This window comes from Carassius auratus, chromosome 24, assembly GCF_003368295.1.
Source record: "Carassius auratus strain Wakin chromosome 24, ASM336829v1, whole genome shotgun sequence".
Lineage (NCBI taxonomy): Eukaryota > Metazoa > Chordata > Actinopteri > Cypriniformes > Cyprinidae > Carassius > Carassius auratus.
The window spans coordinates 2,807,236-2,825,220 of record NC_039266.1 but is presented as its reverse complement, the minus strand read 5'-3'; the positions used below and the strand labels follow the sequence as shown (position 1 = coordinate 2,825,220).

General features: G+C 35.5%; 1 protein-coding gene across 2 annotated transcripts in view; it reads left to right on the top strand.

Moving 5' to 3' along the window:
* LOC113042075 (rab11 family-interacting protein 3-like) overlaps positions 1-17,459 on the top strand; it is a 28,446-nt gene extending 10,987 nt beyond the window's left edge. Inside the window, exons 4-14 of one of the 2 annotated variants that reach the window (XM_026200643.1) lie at positions 2,847-3,016; positions 6,853-7,065; positions 7,964-8,098; positions 9,262-9,297; positions 9,671-9,758; positions 10,560-10,804; positions 12,827-12,908; positions 13,109-13,246; positions 13,335-13,490; positions 14,888-15,028; positions 15,567-17,459. In XM_026200643.1, coding sequence (XP_026056428.1) covers positions 2,847-3,016; positions 6,853-7,065; positions 7,964-8,098; positions 9,262-9,297; positions 9,671-9,758; positions 10,560-10,804; positions 12,827-12,908; positions 13,109-13,246; positions 13,335-13,490; positions 14,888-15,028; positions 15,567-15,680 — 1,518 coding nt within the window. In that variant the 3' untranslated portion in view covers positions 15,681-17,459. The remainder of the gene's footprint in view (positions 1-2,846; positions 3,017-6,852; positions 7,066-7,963; positions 8,099-9,261; positions 9,298-9,670; positions 9,759-10,559; positions 10,805-12,826; positions 12,909-13,108; positions 13,247-13,334; positions 13,491-14,887; positions 15,029-15,566) is intronic. The other variant, XM_026200644.1, reaches the window with a different exon arrangement.
* The last annotated feature ends 526 nt before the right edge of the window (positions 17,460-17,985 follow it).

The following is a 17,985-nucleotide window of genomic DNA, read 5'->3' as shown; positions in this document are numbered from 1 at the left end:
TTGTGTAAAAATGTTGTAAAGTGAGGCTGCTTTCAAAAATAATGTCAAAAAGGGATTTTATTTATCAGCTAACTTCTATTAGCTAAATCAAATTATCATCCTTTGCATTTATACTTGCACATAGTTTTGCAGGTAGGTTTCATCTTGGAGACGTTGCTACAGTTCTTCTGTTTTTCACAGTTTTCTCAGTTTGTTCTGTTTCAGATGATCAGATCAGATCAGATCTCTGTGTGGAGCACTGACTGTTGTCAGAAAAAATCTCACTGTTTTATTGCAATTAATAGCAAAATAAATGATTGGAAATGTAAACTGATTTCTCTTACTGACACTACAGCAAAAGATTATATATATATATATATATATATATATATATATATATATAAAACACACACACACTCACTTAGGGTATACTCTAGTTATTTTTTTCTAGTTTTGTTTTAGCCCTTTAGTTTGCTAACTACTTTTTTTGTAACTTACAGCATAGCTAACTTTTTTATATTTTCTGATTATATAAAATTCTGGTTAGATTAAAGGGTTAATTCATCCAAAAATGAAAATGAGCCCATAAATTACTCACCCTGAAGTCATCCTAGGAGTATATGACTTCTGGATTTGTTTAAAAGAAATAAGTCATACACACTTAGGATGACTTGAGGTTGAGTAATTTATGGACTCATTTTCATTTTGGAGTGAATTAACCCTTTAATCTGTACGCCTCAGTTTCTTTGTGGTCCAGTCTATTCAAAGCTTTAATTATAATTAAGGAGTAACATACATCTTTATAGTTATCTGCATTCATATATTTTGGCACTAAATTCATAAAGTGCAATTACAAAAACGTACTCTTTTCCAAACTGCAAATGTGGTTTATTATTCCCAGCAGTCTTTCAAATATTACTTTTGTAAATACAGAAATGTGCTGCTTTGGGTTCTTGTTTTTGCGATCTGATTTTCCCTTTCCTCATTTCTGTCTTCCCGTCACTTCTAATGAAACACACACACCTGTGTGTTTTACTGTGGCTCATGAATAGCTGGGCTGTTTCCATGTTTGCTTTAAAAAAACGCTGGGCGAGGTGGTTTGTGTAGCACCTCGTCTAGAGGACCGAACACACTTAAACACACACATATTGTTGACAATATACAGGATGGTGATAGATTTTTTTGTTACACACACACACACCTGTCGTTCATCAGAACATATGATTGTCGCAGCACATGAATAAGTGTTTTGTGCGCGTTGGGTTTGAAGTGTTAATGACATGAGAACAGATCAAAATGAATAACATCAATAGTCTGTTTTAAAACCTAGTAGGGTATCTGCCTAGAAAGCATTTTTGCAATGATAAAAAATATTTCTAAGTAGGCAGTGCACTAGACTTCGAGTCATAGTCACATAATGTACGCACACGTTGTGTTTGGTGTGTTGAGAAGTTCTGTTGGCACGTGAGTGTAATGTTAATTAAAGGGGAGTGGTCAGGAACACAGACTCCGCCCATTCCTGGTCCTCATGCCCTTCAGACTTTGGTCCTCATTTTCCAAGACAGCAGACTAGCAGTAATTTCTCTCTCTGTTGACCCTATGTGGAGACTGAGAGAGAAACGGCAAACAGTATTTGTTAGTTTTGAGGTTAGTTAGTGAACCTGTTTTTCCCGTGTGACGGTACTCAAGTAGGAAGAATGGTTCTAGGAATGTCCTCTCTTGTTTTAAGAGCTCCTCACGGACTCACACAGGTATGTTGGGCTCTGAGATGCAGGTTTTCTAAAGGAGTTTGATGTTTTGGTTAGAGCTTACTGACCAGTCTTGAGATTCAGTCTTATACTTTTGTCAATAATTTGTGATGGTCATCACAGTAGGTAAAATGTTAATCCAGTGTGTTTTTTAACGACTGTTAAGAAATTGAACAAAGAGTCTTGTAACTTCAGTTGTTAAAAAAAGAAAAGTTTATTTAGTTAAAGAGGATATAGGAAAAAAATCAGTGGAACAAGGTTTATACATTTTATGTCATTACTTGTAACTTTTTTTATTATTGATTATTTTTTTAAGAAAATGTATTACAAAGGAGGCAAAGAAGAAAATAAATAGTATAAAAAGGGGCAAAAATCCTGTTTTTGTCTTAACTTTTTTTTAATATGAAAATGTTGTGCATAATTAAAAAAAATGACAGAAAAGTAGAAAAAGGAGTATATATTTGTATTATTTAATTCTTATTTTTTTTTGTAAGAAAACAAATTCACCCAAAAATGAGAAAAACTGAGAAAATAAACAATAGAACAACAGGTATACATTCTGTGTATTATTTGTAACTTTTTGATTAAAAAAAATATATATATATTATACATAGCATAATGTAAATGGAAATAGCCATATTAGACAAGATGTATATTTAGTACATTTAAACTTGGCACTAGATAACAACAAATCAACTGTTTCTCTTGTGAGGGTCTTAAACCCTTGTTTTTGGGCAGTGGATGATTGACAGGTGAGTAGGCTGTTATCTGGACATGCACTTGTGAATGCATCAGATCATATTGTTCTGTAAACATTTACCACAAGCCTAAATAACTTCCATTTGTCTGTGATTGCATGTGAAATGGACAAAAAACGCCTTCCAAAATCTGCATTGAAATATATGAAAATTTCTCAACAGATTCTTCCAAAAACAAATGATCTGAGCTGTTAAACATGTTCATTTTATAACTCTATATTCTTACTGCATGTCAATTATTGATTCAGTTGTTCCTAGGAGAAACCTCTGAGATAAAGTTGATACTTGCAAAGTAAGCTAGAACACCTTTATGTCTCCAAAAGCAATAAAAGTTTTCTAATCAGTGTGTGTGTGTTGGCAGCAGGCGGAGGTCTCGGACAGTGCCTACCTCGGATCGGAGAGCGCCTATAGCGAGTGTGAAACCTTCACGGATGAGGACACAACGGCTCTGGTCCATCCAGAACTTCATGAGGATGTGGAGACCGACAGCGGCATTGAAAACACACTCACAGATGGAGACGATCGCAACAGGTAACACACCAGTACACAGTAACACACCCAAAGAGACTGGGGTCATAAATCACCCAGATTCATGCCATAAATGCAGTGTTTAAAGCTCTCAGGTCATTCAGAATGTAGATGAGTTTATTTATTAATCTTAACAGATTTGGAGAAATGTATAATTTCATCACTTGCTCACCAATGGATGCTCTGCAGTGAATGGGTGCCGTCGGAATGAGAGTCCAAACAGCCGAAAACATCACAATAATCCACACCACTCCAGTCCATCAATTAATGTCTTGTGCAACAAAAAGCAAACCATTGCTTTTGGCCGTTCCATAATATAGCTTTCTCCTTTGATTAAAGTCGTCTTGTCTGAAATATGCACAGATCAAGAACGTTTACAACTGAAAACATTCCAAAGCAATTCAAAACAAATAAATTAGTTGATTGTGATGCACTTTTTTTTTTTTTTTTACTGGAGGAAGCATTATTAAGGGTTATGGACTTTTGGCCAGAAGCAACAGTTAAAGCGAATTAATGATAATTTGTTTCTTACAAATACACAGTTTTTTGCTTGTCAAGATATTAATTGACGGACTCGCGTGGTGTGAACTACTTGTGGATATTCCCGGAACCTACTTGTGGTGATTGTGATGTTCTTATCGGCTGTTTGGACTCTCATTCTGACGGCACCCATACACTAGTGAGCAAGTGCTACACGGAATGCTACATTTCTCCAAATCTGTTCAGAAACTAACTCATCTAAATCTTGTATGGCCTGAGGGTGAGTTTTCAGCAAATGTATGTTTTTGGGTGTACTATATTCCGTTAACTAACACTATTAAAAATCATTGCACTTATTTAAATAAAGCTGAAACTTAAAAAGCTTTAATGAAAAGTTGAAATGTTTAAGAAATAAGCTAAGTTAAAGAAGTACTAAAACTTTTTAAAACTAAAACTAAAAGTTAAATAGGAAAGAAAATCATATTACGAACAAATACCAAAATGAAATTACACACAAAAAAATTTAAATGAAAGCTACAAAACAGAGCTAATTTAAAATAATAAAAAAGACTATATTAGTATATAAAAAAATACTAAAATAGCACCGCAGAAATGTGATGATGTCTAATGGTTACATGGACCTTGTGAACCATGTTGTTTCAGTAGCCTTGAATGTATCAGCCATAATCTCAAAATAAAACTATTTACTGATACAATGTATCACCGCTGGACTCAGTGTTCTCTGGAAAAACACTTTCTGGGCTTTAACTTCCCAACCTCCACAAAAGTGATTTTTTTAAATACATATTTGATTGCATTTGTCCCAAATGTTGTGCAGTAAGTGTCCAGTGTTGTTGTGCTTAAGAAAGTTAGTCTATTTGTGTTTATTCAAGAATCTGCTGACTAGAGTTTCTCATTTCCTGAGAGCGGCTAACATCAGCTCAGCTGATCGAGGTGTTCCTGTTTCCCGTGTTATCGCTGTCAGTCTTTATTTTCCTGTAGTCCAGTTGGAGGAAGTGTGGAGTTTGCTCTTTCTGCCTTCCTAGAGTTTATCCATCTTTCACTCTCTTGGGTCCGTTTCTCTCTCGCTCTTACTTGCCTTCTGTCATTGTAAACTGGCTCTCAGCCCTCTCATGTGTTTCTCTCGATTTAGCATTCCTGCTGTGTCAGGGTCACGCCGTCTCGCCAACGCTGACCTTCCCGAAACTCACATGCTGAGTTACGGAAAATGCATCTAATAGTTTTACGGTAACTTGCAGATTTTTCTCTGGATCTTTTGATTTCCGGACTCAGTTATCAGTACTTGGCATTCAGGGTTTGTTCAGATCCCTCAGACATGGTTTATTTAGTCAATTTATTAATTTCTGTGTTCAATATGTGTTTTGAGTGTCAGTTGGACAACGTTAAGTTCATGCATACGGAGATTAAACTGATTATAGAGCATGCCAGCACACACACTGGGTCACCGTTACTGAGCTCTAAATCAGATTAATACGCACACACATCTCCACCCAGCCGTATGGTTTAAGCATATGTAACTTTGCTTGCACAGGAGATTGATTCAGATTTACTGAGTCACAAACGTGTGGCCGGAATGTCCAGCAGATTAAACCCTACATGTAACCGCATGTAAAGCTAGGCTAGTTAGGCTAGATCGTTCTGAGTAAGCAGTGTTTATTATCAGTCGTGGGAGTTTGGTTTGCATTGACACGCTGTGTGCCCAATTGCTCCGGATCGTCAAAGAAAGGCCGAATCGCTTTAAGATGCGGTCACCGCCTTCACATGTGCTTTGTGTGACCAACCGCAATGTTATAATGAAACGAGGGTGAGTATTTGAGGGGTTTTGTTATGTCGAATATAACAGATTTCTTGTTCCTCTGTCTGTTTTTTTGTATTGTGTGTATGTAAATACTTAGGTCTTGGTTTGTCCTTCTTTTACAATCTCACCAAGGCTACATTTATTTGGTAGAAACACGGTAAAATACAGCAATAGTTTGAAATAAATTGTTTTGTATTTTTGTGGAAATTGTGATAAATTTTTTATGATTTTATGATGTGTAAAAAAACAGCTTTTGACTAATTTCTTATTTTGCTAAATAAGAAATATGAACAAAACAAAAATTCTGACTCTAAACTTTTGGTTGGTAATGTAATTAATGCGTTAAAAGTACTTTAAAAGTTCACAGAGTTCACCAATCAAGTGCATGCCCTGACCTGTCTGTCAGGAAACCAATGATCCAATCAGCTGTTAATAAACTGGAACTTTTGTGATGTTTTTCATCATTAATGTTGTTTTCACGTGACTTGCTCATGATCACTGTCCTACTTGAATCTGTTCACCTTCATGATCCCTTCTGAAAACACTGGCATTGTGCTGTTTTTGTGCGGTTTGTTTAGGTTTTGTGCTGTTCTTTGTTTAATCTAACAGGAATTCTCCAGACGTTTTTCAGAGCTGCTGAGAGATTAAAGTGAATTATCAGATTATCATCCTCAAGACAAACTGTTCAAGTTCTTCCTCACACAAAAACACATAACAATGTTATTCAAGGAAGTTGTTCTGTATTTTTATTGTAAGAATAAAAAAAGAGCAGACTTTGATCAAACAATCAATCAGTTGAAATTTTAAAGCTATTAGAAAGACTATAAATATTATAAATATTATAAAACAAAATGAGACAAATAATACTTTGATTCAGCAAGGATACATTAAATTAATAAAAAGTGGCAGTAAAGTCATTTGTAATGTTACAAACAATTTCTATTTAAAATAAATGCTGTTCTTTTGAACTTTATCAAATATATATATATATATATATATATATATATATATATATATAATTTTAATAAATAAAAAAAATCACAAAAATATTAAACAGTTTTCGGTGCTAAAAATAATAGTAAATGTTCCCTGAGCTGCATATTAAAATTATTTCTGAAGGATCATGTGACAAGACTGGAGTTATAATGCTGAAAAAATTCAGCTTTGATCAAAGGAATAAATTATATTTTAAAATACATTAAAATTTAAAATAGTTATTTTAAATAGTAATAATATTCGACAATATTATTGTTTTCAATGTATTTTTTCTTATCAAATTAATTCAGCCTTGGTGACCTTTTAAAAATATTTTAAAATCCTACAGACCCCAAACTTTTGAGATTCATTGTTAGAATTATAGCCCCAAACCTAAAAATACATTTTAATGTATTCATTAATGTAACAAACTTTCACCATTGTTTCAATTATAGGAACAATACTAAAGAGAAAATTATTATATTAGCTTGCTATTTTCAATAGCATTTACTGAACCCAATCAGTGGCTTGATAATTCATTATATTCCATGTGTTTCTGTTTTAGGTTCACATTGGGCTCTGATTTGAATGGCCACACCCTCGTAGCCGTGATTGGAGGAGAGGAGGAGCACTTTGAGGATTTCGGTGAGAGTAACAACACTTCAGACCTTCTGCTGGTCAATCAGGAGGAGAGAGGGGCGGGGCCAGAGGAGGAGGGAACTACAGAGCCACACCCAGAAAGCCCACTGCCCCGCCCCCTGATGCTGCTCTCGCCTAGGTAACACAAACATATTCTACAAATAGCAGATAGAAAAAAGTTCTCATACTGATTAAGTATCGTATAGCTTACACACTCCTTATATAGAAAACAGTGCGCCATTATTCTTTATCCCGAGCTAAACTTGGAAAGTGTAAACATAGGCACTGTAAATGTTTATGTGGGCTAGCTTGACACAAATAGACATACACCATTTCTAGATTCCATACAGTGCTGAAGAGAAGGTCATGTGCATAATGAGACCTTATAGAGCGACTTCCTGACCACAGACAAGTGTGTGTGTGTGTGATAGACAAAAAACCGCAATGATGTCCTGATGACTGCTCTATTATTTCTCTAGTGAGGTGTTATGATCAGCGTGTAAAGGTCGAGTTGTTGTGGTTATTGTTTAACTGTAATGCTGGTGATGTCAGGCGTATGTGATCCAGCACACTCCTAGACACTAGAGAAGAGAGTGTGGAAACACAACACACTCTCAAACCACACACACACTGCTCCTGCTGCGTTACTCCTGCACTGTAGTGCTCACCTCTGTGTAGATCCTCCTCCGTCCTTCTCTTTCTCGTTCTCTCCCTCATTTTTTCTTGTCTTCTACTAATGTCTCCTCTTGCATCTTCTCCCGTCTCCTCATTTCTTCCATCATATCTTCTCTGCTCATTTCTCCTCTCGCCTACTCTCTCCTCTTGTATCTTTTCTTCTTTACTAATTTCTCCCTTCCTTAACCAATTTCTCATGATTTTTTCCTCTACCAATTTCTCCTGTCTTCTATTTTTCCTCTCCTCTGCTCACGAACCCTTCCCACTGCTCATTTGTCTTTTCCTCTGCTTATTTCTCATCTGCTCTATTCTTTTCCCCTCATGTTCTCCATCGTACCCACTCCTCTCCTCTTGTTTCTCAGCCCCAGCTCTTTTCCTGCTAGCTTCCAGAGTTTCCTTCAGTCGGAGGCGCTGGAGTTTTTCTGCACTCACTGTCATAAGCAGTTCAGTCGTCTGGAGGATCTGTCCACGCGACTGCAGTTGCTAGAGATGAATAGGTAACAGGCCTGCAGCATGTGCACGCCTCCCATGTGTTTGTGTTGTGTTTGACCACTGCACACACACACACTCACCGTCTGCATGTGTGTGCTTCAGGCTTCATGTACAGTGTTGCATGACTCGTGTGAAGGCTCTGTGTTTGTACATTCTGTAGGTGAAGTTTGTGGTGAACATAGATGCTCTGCTGTTGTTGCTGTGGTGTGTGTTGTGTGTGTATTTGATGCATGCACAATAGTCTTTAAGTTCTTTTGAGATCAAATTTACCAATATAATACAGGCTACATAATATAAATTCAAAACTGTGTTGAAAGCTTTAAGTTTCTTAAATAGACAGTTCACTCAAAAACATCAGTGCTGTCTTCATTTGCTTTCCTATATTACTTTCTTCTTCTGTACAACACCAAAAAACCTTTATTTCATGTCCAGGGAGCTCTCTTCCATAGAACGACAGCATTCATTGACCAACAGATGTTTAGATTTCACAATTGAGATTTGAGAGCTATGGTGAATGGGGCTGTTTTTCAGTACACATTTGGTCTATTTTATTACTTTAGACGGCTTGGAATATAGCATCAAAGTCATAAAGTCTAGTAGCTTAAAAGTCATAAAGTTAAAATCTGTGGTTTTGGAATGACTTGAGTTTTCATTGTACTGTACCTTTAAGAACTGTATAACATTGTGTTATCATTCTACCCAAGTTTGCATAAAATATTAAATGTTTTGTTGCATTTGGTATAGTTTTTCCAAAATCAAGAAAGAAAAAGAGCCTTTTCCTAAATTTGGAAACACAATTTTAACATATTAAAATATGGCATTTTGTTTCAAATATCATGGAAAATCCTGGCTTGTCTCAAGCAGCGCTAGGGAACTTTTTATGTGGGTCTGTTTTTTGATTCTGAATAGAATAGACAAAGCCACTTCTCTGGGTTCAGACTTGCACAACAAGAACAGAATCTGTTTCCACACATCCACATTACACCTCCATAAATACAGTGTTTATTTCCGTGTGCTGTGAGGTCATTACCATTGAAGAGAGAGCATTGATTCAGCCTTCGAGTGTTTTTTGACCTGCGGTTCACAGGTCACGAAGGGAAAAAGAGTTTTTCCTCTTTTCCCACTCTCTTTTCCTAACTTGCTTCCTGTTTTTTCTCTTTTTTTATAGTTCCAGCAAGAGGCTATCCAGTAAGAAAGCAGCAAGGTGAGATCCTCCCTCTTAATGCACCAAAACGTTTTAAGGGCAATCTTTAAAAAGATATTTTGTGATGTGTTTCGTGTCATTTTGAATGCTTTTTTGCTCAAGTTTTGATTAAATTTTTCAAAAACAACACTTACATCTTAAGTAATCTTGCTTGCAAAATTAGTAAGACTTAATATCTTAAGTAGTAAATGTATCTTCAGTCAAGAATGTTTAGAAAACAAGAGAAAATACATCATTTTTCTTTTTTGCAGTGTTCTTTGACAGACTAAGTCTAAGTTTGCTGCTCCACCAGCAAGAATAAAAACCATGATGGAAATTCCTGCTGGTTTATGGTTCAGCAGGGAACATGTTGAAATGTTTGTGTGTTTTTCAGACACTTGCAGCAGTCTGGCACTCTGGATGTCATGGGAGATCTGTCTCAAGACATTTTGGACCTTGCAGATCGGGACATCACAGACAAGGTTCAGAAATTAATATGGACAATTTGTTAAACTGGTTCAAATGATGCATTTAATGTGGATTAGGTTGCTAGTTTTGTCATCAAATGGCAAAAAGTAATTAAATGGGTTAATATTACCATGCTACAATATTTTTTTCAACTTTATTTATATATCTCTTTATACAGAACAGATTGTTTCAAAGCAGTTTCACAGTAATAAATAGGAAAATAACAGAATCAATGATGCTACAAGTTCAGTAATGATTTAAGTCAGTTCAGTGTTGATTTAATTCAATGAACTGTTACGTTCATTTATCATGAAAAGTTCAGTTTAGCTCAAAGTTCAGTTATTATTCACCTAAAATCAGTTTAATGTTGAAGTTGCTAATAAATCCATTAAATTTTTTCTGCTACATTCTCAGTTTCTGTGCATCAAAATGATGCTTTATTTTTGCAACATGTTTATTGGATTAAAATAAAACTATTTTTTTAGTGTGCAGTAACAGCTGGATATTATGACAGTTTAAATTCATAAAAGACACTTTGGTTGGAATATGTTACTGGTGTAATTTAGATCTATTTCAACAGATGATTCCAAGAATTTGACGAAATTTGCAACATCTATATTCAGTTTAAAACAAAAATATATTACGCTAATCACTCATAATGCAACGCAGTTCGGTTCAAGTTCTGTTCTCATCCGACTGTAACAGTGCAGTCAAAAATGCTTAATTATTAACATGACATGAACATAATGGAAAAACATGTTTTGTGAATGCAAGAGTGATTTGCATGAGGAACGAAGGCTGTGTCTGTCCTGCAGGTGTTGCTGTTGGAGAAGCGCGTGTGTGAGCTGGAGAAGGACTCGTCGGAGAGCGAAGAGCTGCATGCACGTCTGCGGCAGGAGAACCTCACTCTCGTCCACCGCGCAAACGCTCTGGAGGAACAGCTGAAGGAGCAGGAGCTGCGTGAGGAGGACAACTTACTCATGCACACACGCAAACACAGAGATGCTCTGAACAAACTCCAGCGAGAGAGAGACCTGGAGATCGAGAACCTCCAGGCCAGGTGAGGCCAGACACAACAGCTTTAATGATTCATCTGAAATAGGATTTTGAGCAGATCTCCTGTGAGCAACCAACAACATGTCTCATGCAGGATTTATTTATATCTAGTTTGGACAAAATTGCAACAAACTTATCATGGTTCAACAGCAAAAAAAACAAAACAATTAGATTAGATTCACACTTTCCCTGCCACAAAAATGTACAATTATTTATAATTTAAATAATTATAACTAAATAAAATTACATTTTTATATGTCCTTGAAAAATATTTATTTTTTTTGCAATATTAATATGCAATACCAGCTTTATATTAGGACTAATGTTACTGGTTGACGGTGTTGGGTAAGTTACTGAAAAAAAATAATTAATACTTACTAGTTACTAATTACATCTTCAACAGTGTTATTAGATTACTGTACAAATTACTCTTTTACCAAGAAGTATTTAATTACTTATTACTTTCTAAATCCTATATCAATCTTGACAAGTAAATACATTATTCTGGTTACTCATATGGTCAAATGCTTACTATTAACTAACTAATAATTATGACTTTTGACTCAATTACTGCTCATTAATACTTAATTAGTTGTTAAGTTTATGAAGGAATTGGGTAGGATTAAGGATTTCGAATAAGGTCTTGCAGAATAAGACATTAATATGTGCTTTTGACGTAATAATACATAGCCAAAATCCTAGTAATATTCAAGTTAATAGCCAACTAGTTAATAATGAGGATTTGACACTAAAGTGTTACCAATATATTTATTAACTCACCAAAGTATTTAAAGTGAGAAGGGTACATTAAAAGCATGCATTTTAAGGTTAGACTTAAAATTTTGATGTTAAATCCACTGTTGTGTTGTGTATAAATGTTTTGCAGACTATACACAGTTTAATTACAGTAGATGTAACTGTTATTAAAATGCAGGAAAAAATAAGAGTCATCCCTTGCTTTACTTTTTAAGGGAAAGGTCATTAAATTAGAGTAACTCATTACTTAGTGATTCGTAACACCCAACACTGCTGGTGGGTTGGGGATTTTAACTGATGATTCCAAGTTTGTCTTTTTCTTTTAATTTTGATAAATCTTTATTTATATTATCCAGGTAAATATTGGTACTTTTTGCACAATTTGCAACAACATTCAGTTTTATTGCAAAATAAATAAAACATAAAAATTTAAATTGCGAAACATTTACAAGATCAGATGAGTTCAGAGACTTGTGTGTTTCTTAAGTCTTGCAGCACATACTGTTAAGCACATTTGGGGAGGTTTAATGATACTAACAGTCCTCCTGAGAAACTCATTAGTCCAGGTAATGTCTCTTCAGGGTCTTATAATTGCAGAGAAATATGAAGACGTGCATCACATGCAACAAACACGCTTTCTCACTCTTCATATATTCCAGGATGATTATACTGTTGTTATTGTTAACTAATACTAATTAAATTTAAAATAATAATAAATAACGTTTTTGATTTACACAAAACTGAAATATACAGTATATCTATTTTTAACTTTTAACATTTTGAAATGTAGCAGTTAAGTGAATAAAAGTAAGTTTAGTTTATGTAATAAAATTACTAAAACTAAAGTTGAAATAAAAATGAATTAAAGCTGCATAGAAAAAAATAGAACATTAATAAAACAAACTGGAAATATAAAAAGAAAAGCCAGTTTAAAATGTTGATAAACAGTATATAAATAATACTTAAAATAACCCTACAGCTGAACAAATTCAAGAACGCTTTAAAGGTTTCAGTGTTCATTTGTAACTTCTGTGAGAAGATAAGATGTTTGCCATCTGCCATCTAGTGGAGAACAGCATAAATTAAATTTGATTGGTTTGGTTTGAAGTCGCTCTGAGATTACTTGGCTTGACGTTTAATATAATCCGGCTGTGTTAACATGACTTTTGTTTTCTCTCACCCAGTATTGTGTCTGAATGTTTTCATTGTGCGCTCTGCCCCAAAAGAAAATAATATGGTGCATTTTTGTCTGTGTGCCCGATGTGTTCAGGTTGAATCAGTTGGATGAGGAGAACAGTGAGCTGAGGTCATGTGTTCCCTGTCTGAGAGCCAACATTGAGAGACTCGAGGAGGTACCAACACAATAATGTGTCTAATACGTGTCTGTAGATCACATACAGAGTCCAGCATGACCTGTTTGTCACATCTGCCAATGCTGAATGAATTAAGAAGAGTTAATGACCATCAAACCTAATTTAAAGTTATTTTTATTCATTGTTTTAGACAAAAAAAAGTCCAAGCGGTGTCTGAGGTGGAGTCTTTTTTTTTTCAGGAAAAGAGGAAACTTCAGGATGAGGTCGACGACATCACAGATCGACTGACTGAAGAAATCGAATCTCGCAGGAAAATGACCGACAAACTGAGCCATGAACGTCACACAAACCAGAAAGAGAAGGAGTGCACTCAGGGGGTGAGATGTCTACCGTTTGTCTATGTAGGTGCGGTCACATGGTTGTTCAGCACAGCCCTGACTGTTAATGGCTTCTCTGTGTGTGTAGTTGATCGAGGACTTAAGAAAGCAGCTGGAACACCTGCAGCTGTTTAAGTTGGAGACAGAAGCGAGAAGAGGCCGATCGGCCAGCTCCGGCCTGCAGGAATACAACACTCACATGAAAGAGAACGAACTGGAGCAGGAGATACGCAGACTCAAACAGGTACAAACACACTCAACTGTCAAACTAGTGTTTTAGAATTAAAAAATAGTTTATAGAACTCTTCCATACATTTGGTGGCAATTTTTATTAAAACGGACTTAAATCTCATTTTACATGGTATCTTCTTCAGATTTGAAATATAAACTCATGAAATGTCATGAATCAGTGTGGTACAGTTTTCCCTTACGAAAGGAAAATATATTTACCAATATATTTCTTAAAATTTCTTTTTATTTTCTAATATTTTATATATTTGAATACATTTAATAATATATTGATGGTACATATATTATATAATATATTGCAAAATATACAAATGATTGCTGCTTTCAATATATTGCAATATATTGGAAAAGAATAAATATATATAAGAATATATGCCTAATATATTACATGATATTTTCCAATATACTGCAATATATTTTTGTTTCATAAGGGTTCAGTGTCTATAACTTTTTTTCTTTTTCTTTTTGAGCATTATTAACTGGATGATGGATAGTAAAGACCAAAGGGTCCTCTTTTCAAAGACACCAAACACACATTGTGTGTGTATCACACTGTTGTAAGGAACTGTTACAATTTTAAATCATTTTCTGATTTTCAGAGTCCCGAAATGGGGGGTGCAGGTTAACAGGTTAAACTGGTTAACACAGACTGAAGCACAGATTTAAAAAAAAGACTTAAAAACAAAGAAGAACAAGAAAAACAGACTTTTTGGTAAAAAAAAAAAAAGTTTGGTTTAAAACAGATGAACCCAGACTCAAAAAGCTAAAAAAAAGATTTAAACAGGTAAACTGACTCAAAATGCTAACACTAACTAAAACAGCTAAACACAAACTCAAAAAAGAAATTCAAACATGTTAAACAGGCACAGAAAGGTAAAACACAGGCCCAAACTGGTCAACATAGGAGACAACTGGTCAATAAACACAAACCCTGAAGACTTAAACAGGTAAACAGAATAAAGTTATTCAAGATTGATTGAATAACAGGCGAAGACTGACCCAGGAATTAAACTGGTAGCTAACACAGATTCAAACAGGGAAACACAAACTAAAATAACTCAACAGGTGAACAGAATCAAATTAGTTATCCCTCAGATAACTACACACCCAAGACTGGTAAATTTAGACTAGTAAACACACTCAAACCATTAACAGACTTTTTGCTAAGTAGTCAACACAGACTAAAAACAGGTAAAGACTGACCCAAGACTCAAACTGGTTAACTAAGACTGATAAAAACCGGCCCAAACTGGTAAACACAAGCCCAGAAGCCTCAAAAGGGTAAACAGACACTAATTATTCCACATTGACTCAACAGATAACAACAGGGCCAAGACTCAAACTTGTAAAACAGGTCAAGTATCTATATTGTGGTTCTCTCTCTGTGTGCAGGATAACCGCAGTCTGAAGGAGCAGAACGACGAGCTGAACGGTCAGATCATAAATCTGAGCATCCAGGGAGCAAAGAGTCTGTTTTCAGAGTCACTCTCAGAGTCACTCGCTGCCGAGATCAACAACGTGTCCCGCGCTGAGGTCTGTATCACACTGTTATGCTTAATGTGCGTTCACACCAGACGCGACTTGCACTAATAAATCGCAAAATTTGCACATCACAACGAATTTGCGTCATGGGAGGGGCTTCTGCCAGTTGAGCTCACGCAGCATTGTGATTTCAACCACCATTTATTTGGATAAATTTCAAAATATTACTGTTATTGTGTCATGAAATGTAGTTTTAGAAGTATTTCAGGCGAGAATGTAGTTGTTTTACTCTCAAATATGACGTCACTACCAGAGCAAGCTCCTGATTGGTTAGCGCGGTGCAAATTTTCGCCAAAGTTCAGATATTTCAACTCGTCTCACCCGAAACGCTCAATTTGCACCGCGTCATTTGCGCGAATCACGTCTTTCACACCGCCTCATTTGCATCTTTCACACCGCAGGATGTCTTTGCATTGACTTAACATGTACATCACTCGCGCTTAACACTTCATTCGTGTCTGGTGTGAACGCACCATTATGTATGCTATTGATATGAACACTTTGTGATATTTAACATGTTTGTGTACAGCTGATGGAGGCCATCCACAAACAGGAGGAGATCAACTTCCGCCTGCAGGACTACATCGACCGCATCATCGTCGCCATCATGGAGTGTAACCCCTCCATCCTGGAGGTCAAATAATCATTATGGCAACGACCCTGATTTATGAACTGAAACGGGAGGCGAGAGGCTTAAAGAACAGACTTGCAGATGATATGAAGATTCCAATCATTATTTTGATCAAATAATTTAATAATTCAGAGCACTGTTAGTTGAATGTGTGTGTGTGTGTGAAGCCCTGTCCTTCGGTTCCTGTGACTTCCCTCTGTTTTGGGATCGAGGTGCCCATTCCCTCTGTATATGTGTTCACAATTAATAGACTGGATTTCATTGTAAGAAACTAGTTTAAGTTACCAGTGTAAGTCTGGTTTAGGCAGTCACAACGTTAGCCCGTGTGAGGGACATTTGCTGACCTGAGGGTTGAGCGTGTACGTACGATTAAAGCTCCTAAATGAGTTTTTTTTAAGAATGTTAGTGCTGTTTTCAGTTTCAGTTTAGTGGGTTTTTTTCTTCTTAAAATTCTTATTTATTACAATGATGCAGAAGGCAAAGGATCAAGAGAGGCCGACGCCCACCAAGGGAGCTCGCAGTGTTGCATTGTGGGTAAGGTAATCGGTCCTTTGCAAAAAAAAATGTTTGCGGAGGATATTCGTCAGCTGCCTCCTGTCGGATCCTTTCCAAAAGACTTTGATATTCTGTACAGAAGACTCTAAAACTCACTGGAAATGTTCATTGCACTCTGGTTCATTTTATTTTTTGAGAAAATATTGTTTGCTATTTAAATTTTTTGAAAGAAAATGAAGTTGTTCTATCGATGTTGTCGGGAAAATGAAGTGGACACTTGAAGCACTGAAGGGAAATCGAACCGTTAACTGACACGCGGGAAAAAAATTACTGGCTTCTTTCTGTTTTTCAAATTTTATCTCTCTAGTGAAATCTGGTGTAAATATCGATCTAGAACGTTTGTATTTTTCGTTCTTGGAATCGTATTTGTATGGACAAATGGAATTAAGATTCCGTTTAATTTTGTCTTCCACTTGATAGGTCTCTTTTCATCTGTTCCAGCGCGCCATTATGGAAGTACATCCCACTCATCCGGAACAAGCATGTTTGATTTTTTTTTTTTCCTCTGGAAAATCCAGTGGAGAGTTTAAATGAAAGATTTTTGGATTGTGGAAAAGCACGCTGCAGTTCACATTTTTCTTTCCCCACTGGTTTTAAAACCCATCCTATCAGTTTTTTCTTATAAGACGATGAACATTCGAAGACGCTGCTGTCACGTGACGTCTGTATGGCTATTTTAAAGCTACTGTTATGACTGATATACCTTAAAGCGCGGGAACGTTGCTTCTGTATATTTTGAATACGCGCGTTTCCCGCCGTCTGTCTCTTTCCTTAATTTCCTTACAGAGACAATTAGGAAAGAGCTGAATCTACTGCTCTTGACCTGTCTTGTGTTAAACAGCTGTTGTTTATGATTTAAGATATGTCAATACGCATTTTTAGTGTCCAAAGACAACATTTCACCGCTTAGGAGTTCTGCTTGCCACTTAGACTGTAATAAAAGACTAATGATAGTTATAAATACATGTTAATAAAACAAACAAAAAAACGACTCCTAGTAATGAAGGATACAATTGTAAAAAAATAAAATAAGAAATGTTTACTCGTTAAGGTTATTGTATAAATGAAAGATATCAGTATTGTCTTCTGTTGAATGTTTTGCTTTCTTTTGAAGATGCCCCCCACCATAAGATGTATCTTTTATTGTTCGGGGTCTTATAGATTTTCAAATAATTGTATGAAGGTTAAAATACAAGTGAAAATAAAATTAGTCACCAATAAATTAAGTGCAAATAAGTTATTTGTGGATGGTTCTTTTTTATGCATCATTTAGCCTACTTCACACAAAACACCAAAATAGAAAAGAATAGAAATACAAGTGAAAATGCAAGTCCTTATGCTTAACATTGATCAGAGAGACATTGTTGGGCCTATTTTGTAACTTAACACCATAAAATTACACACTCATGTACTTTTTTGAGCTTGTACAGCAAACTGTGCACATAAATGAAAACAAATAAAATGGAAAGACTTTTTTAAAAGCAGATGCAATTATTGAAATTCCTCGGCCTATGTCATAAACGGTCAAACTATTTGCGATACAAATCAGTGTGTTTATAATAAATTCAAACTATATATATATATATATATATATATATATATATATATATATATATAAAATTTGAATTAGAATTTATTAATAATTAGAATTTGGCAATATCAAGCAGCATGACGGGTTGTTTTTATACAAGTAAAAAAACTGGAAGCGGATGGCACCGGAAGTCTCGCCCATTCAAGTAACAAACAATACTGATCAGTTGCT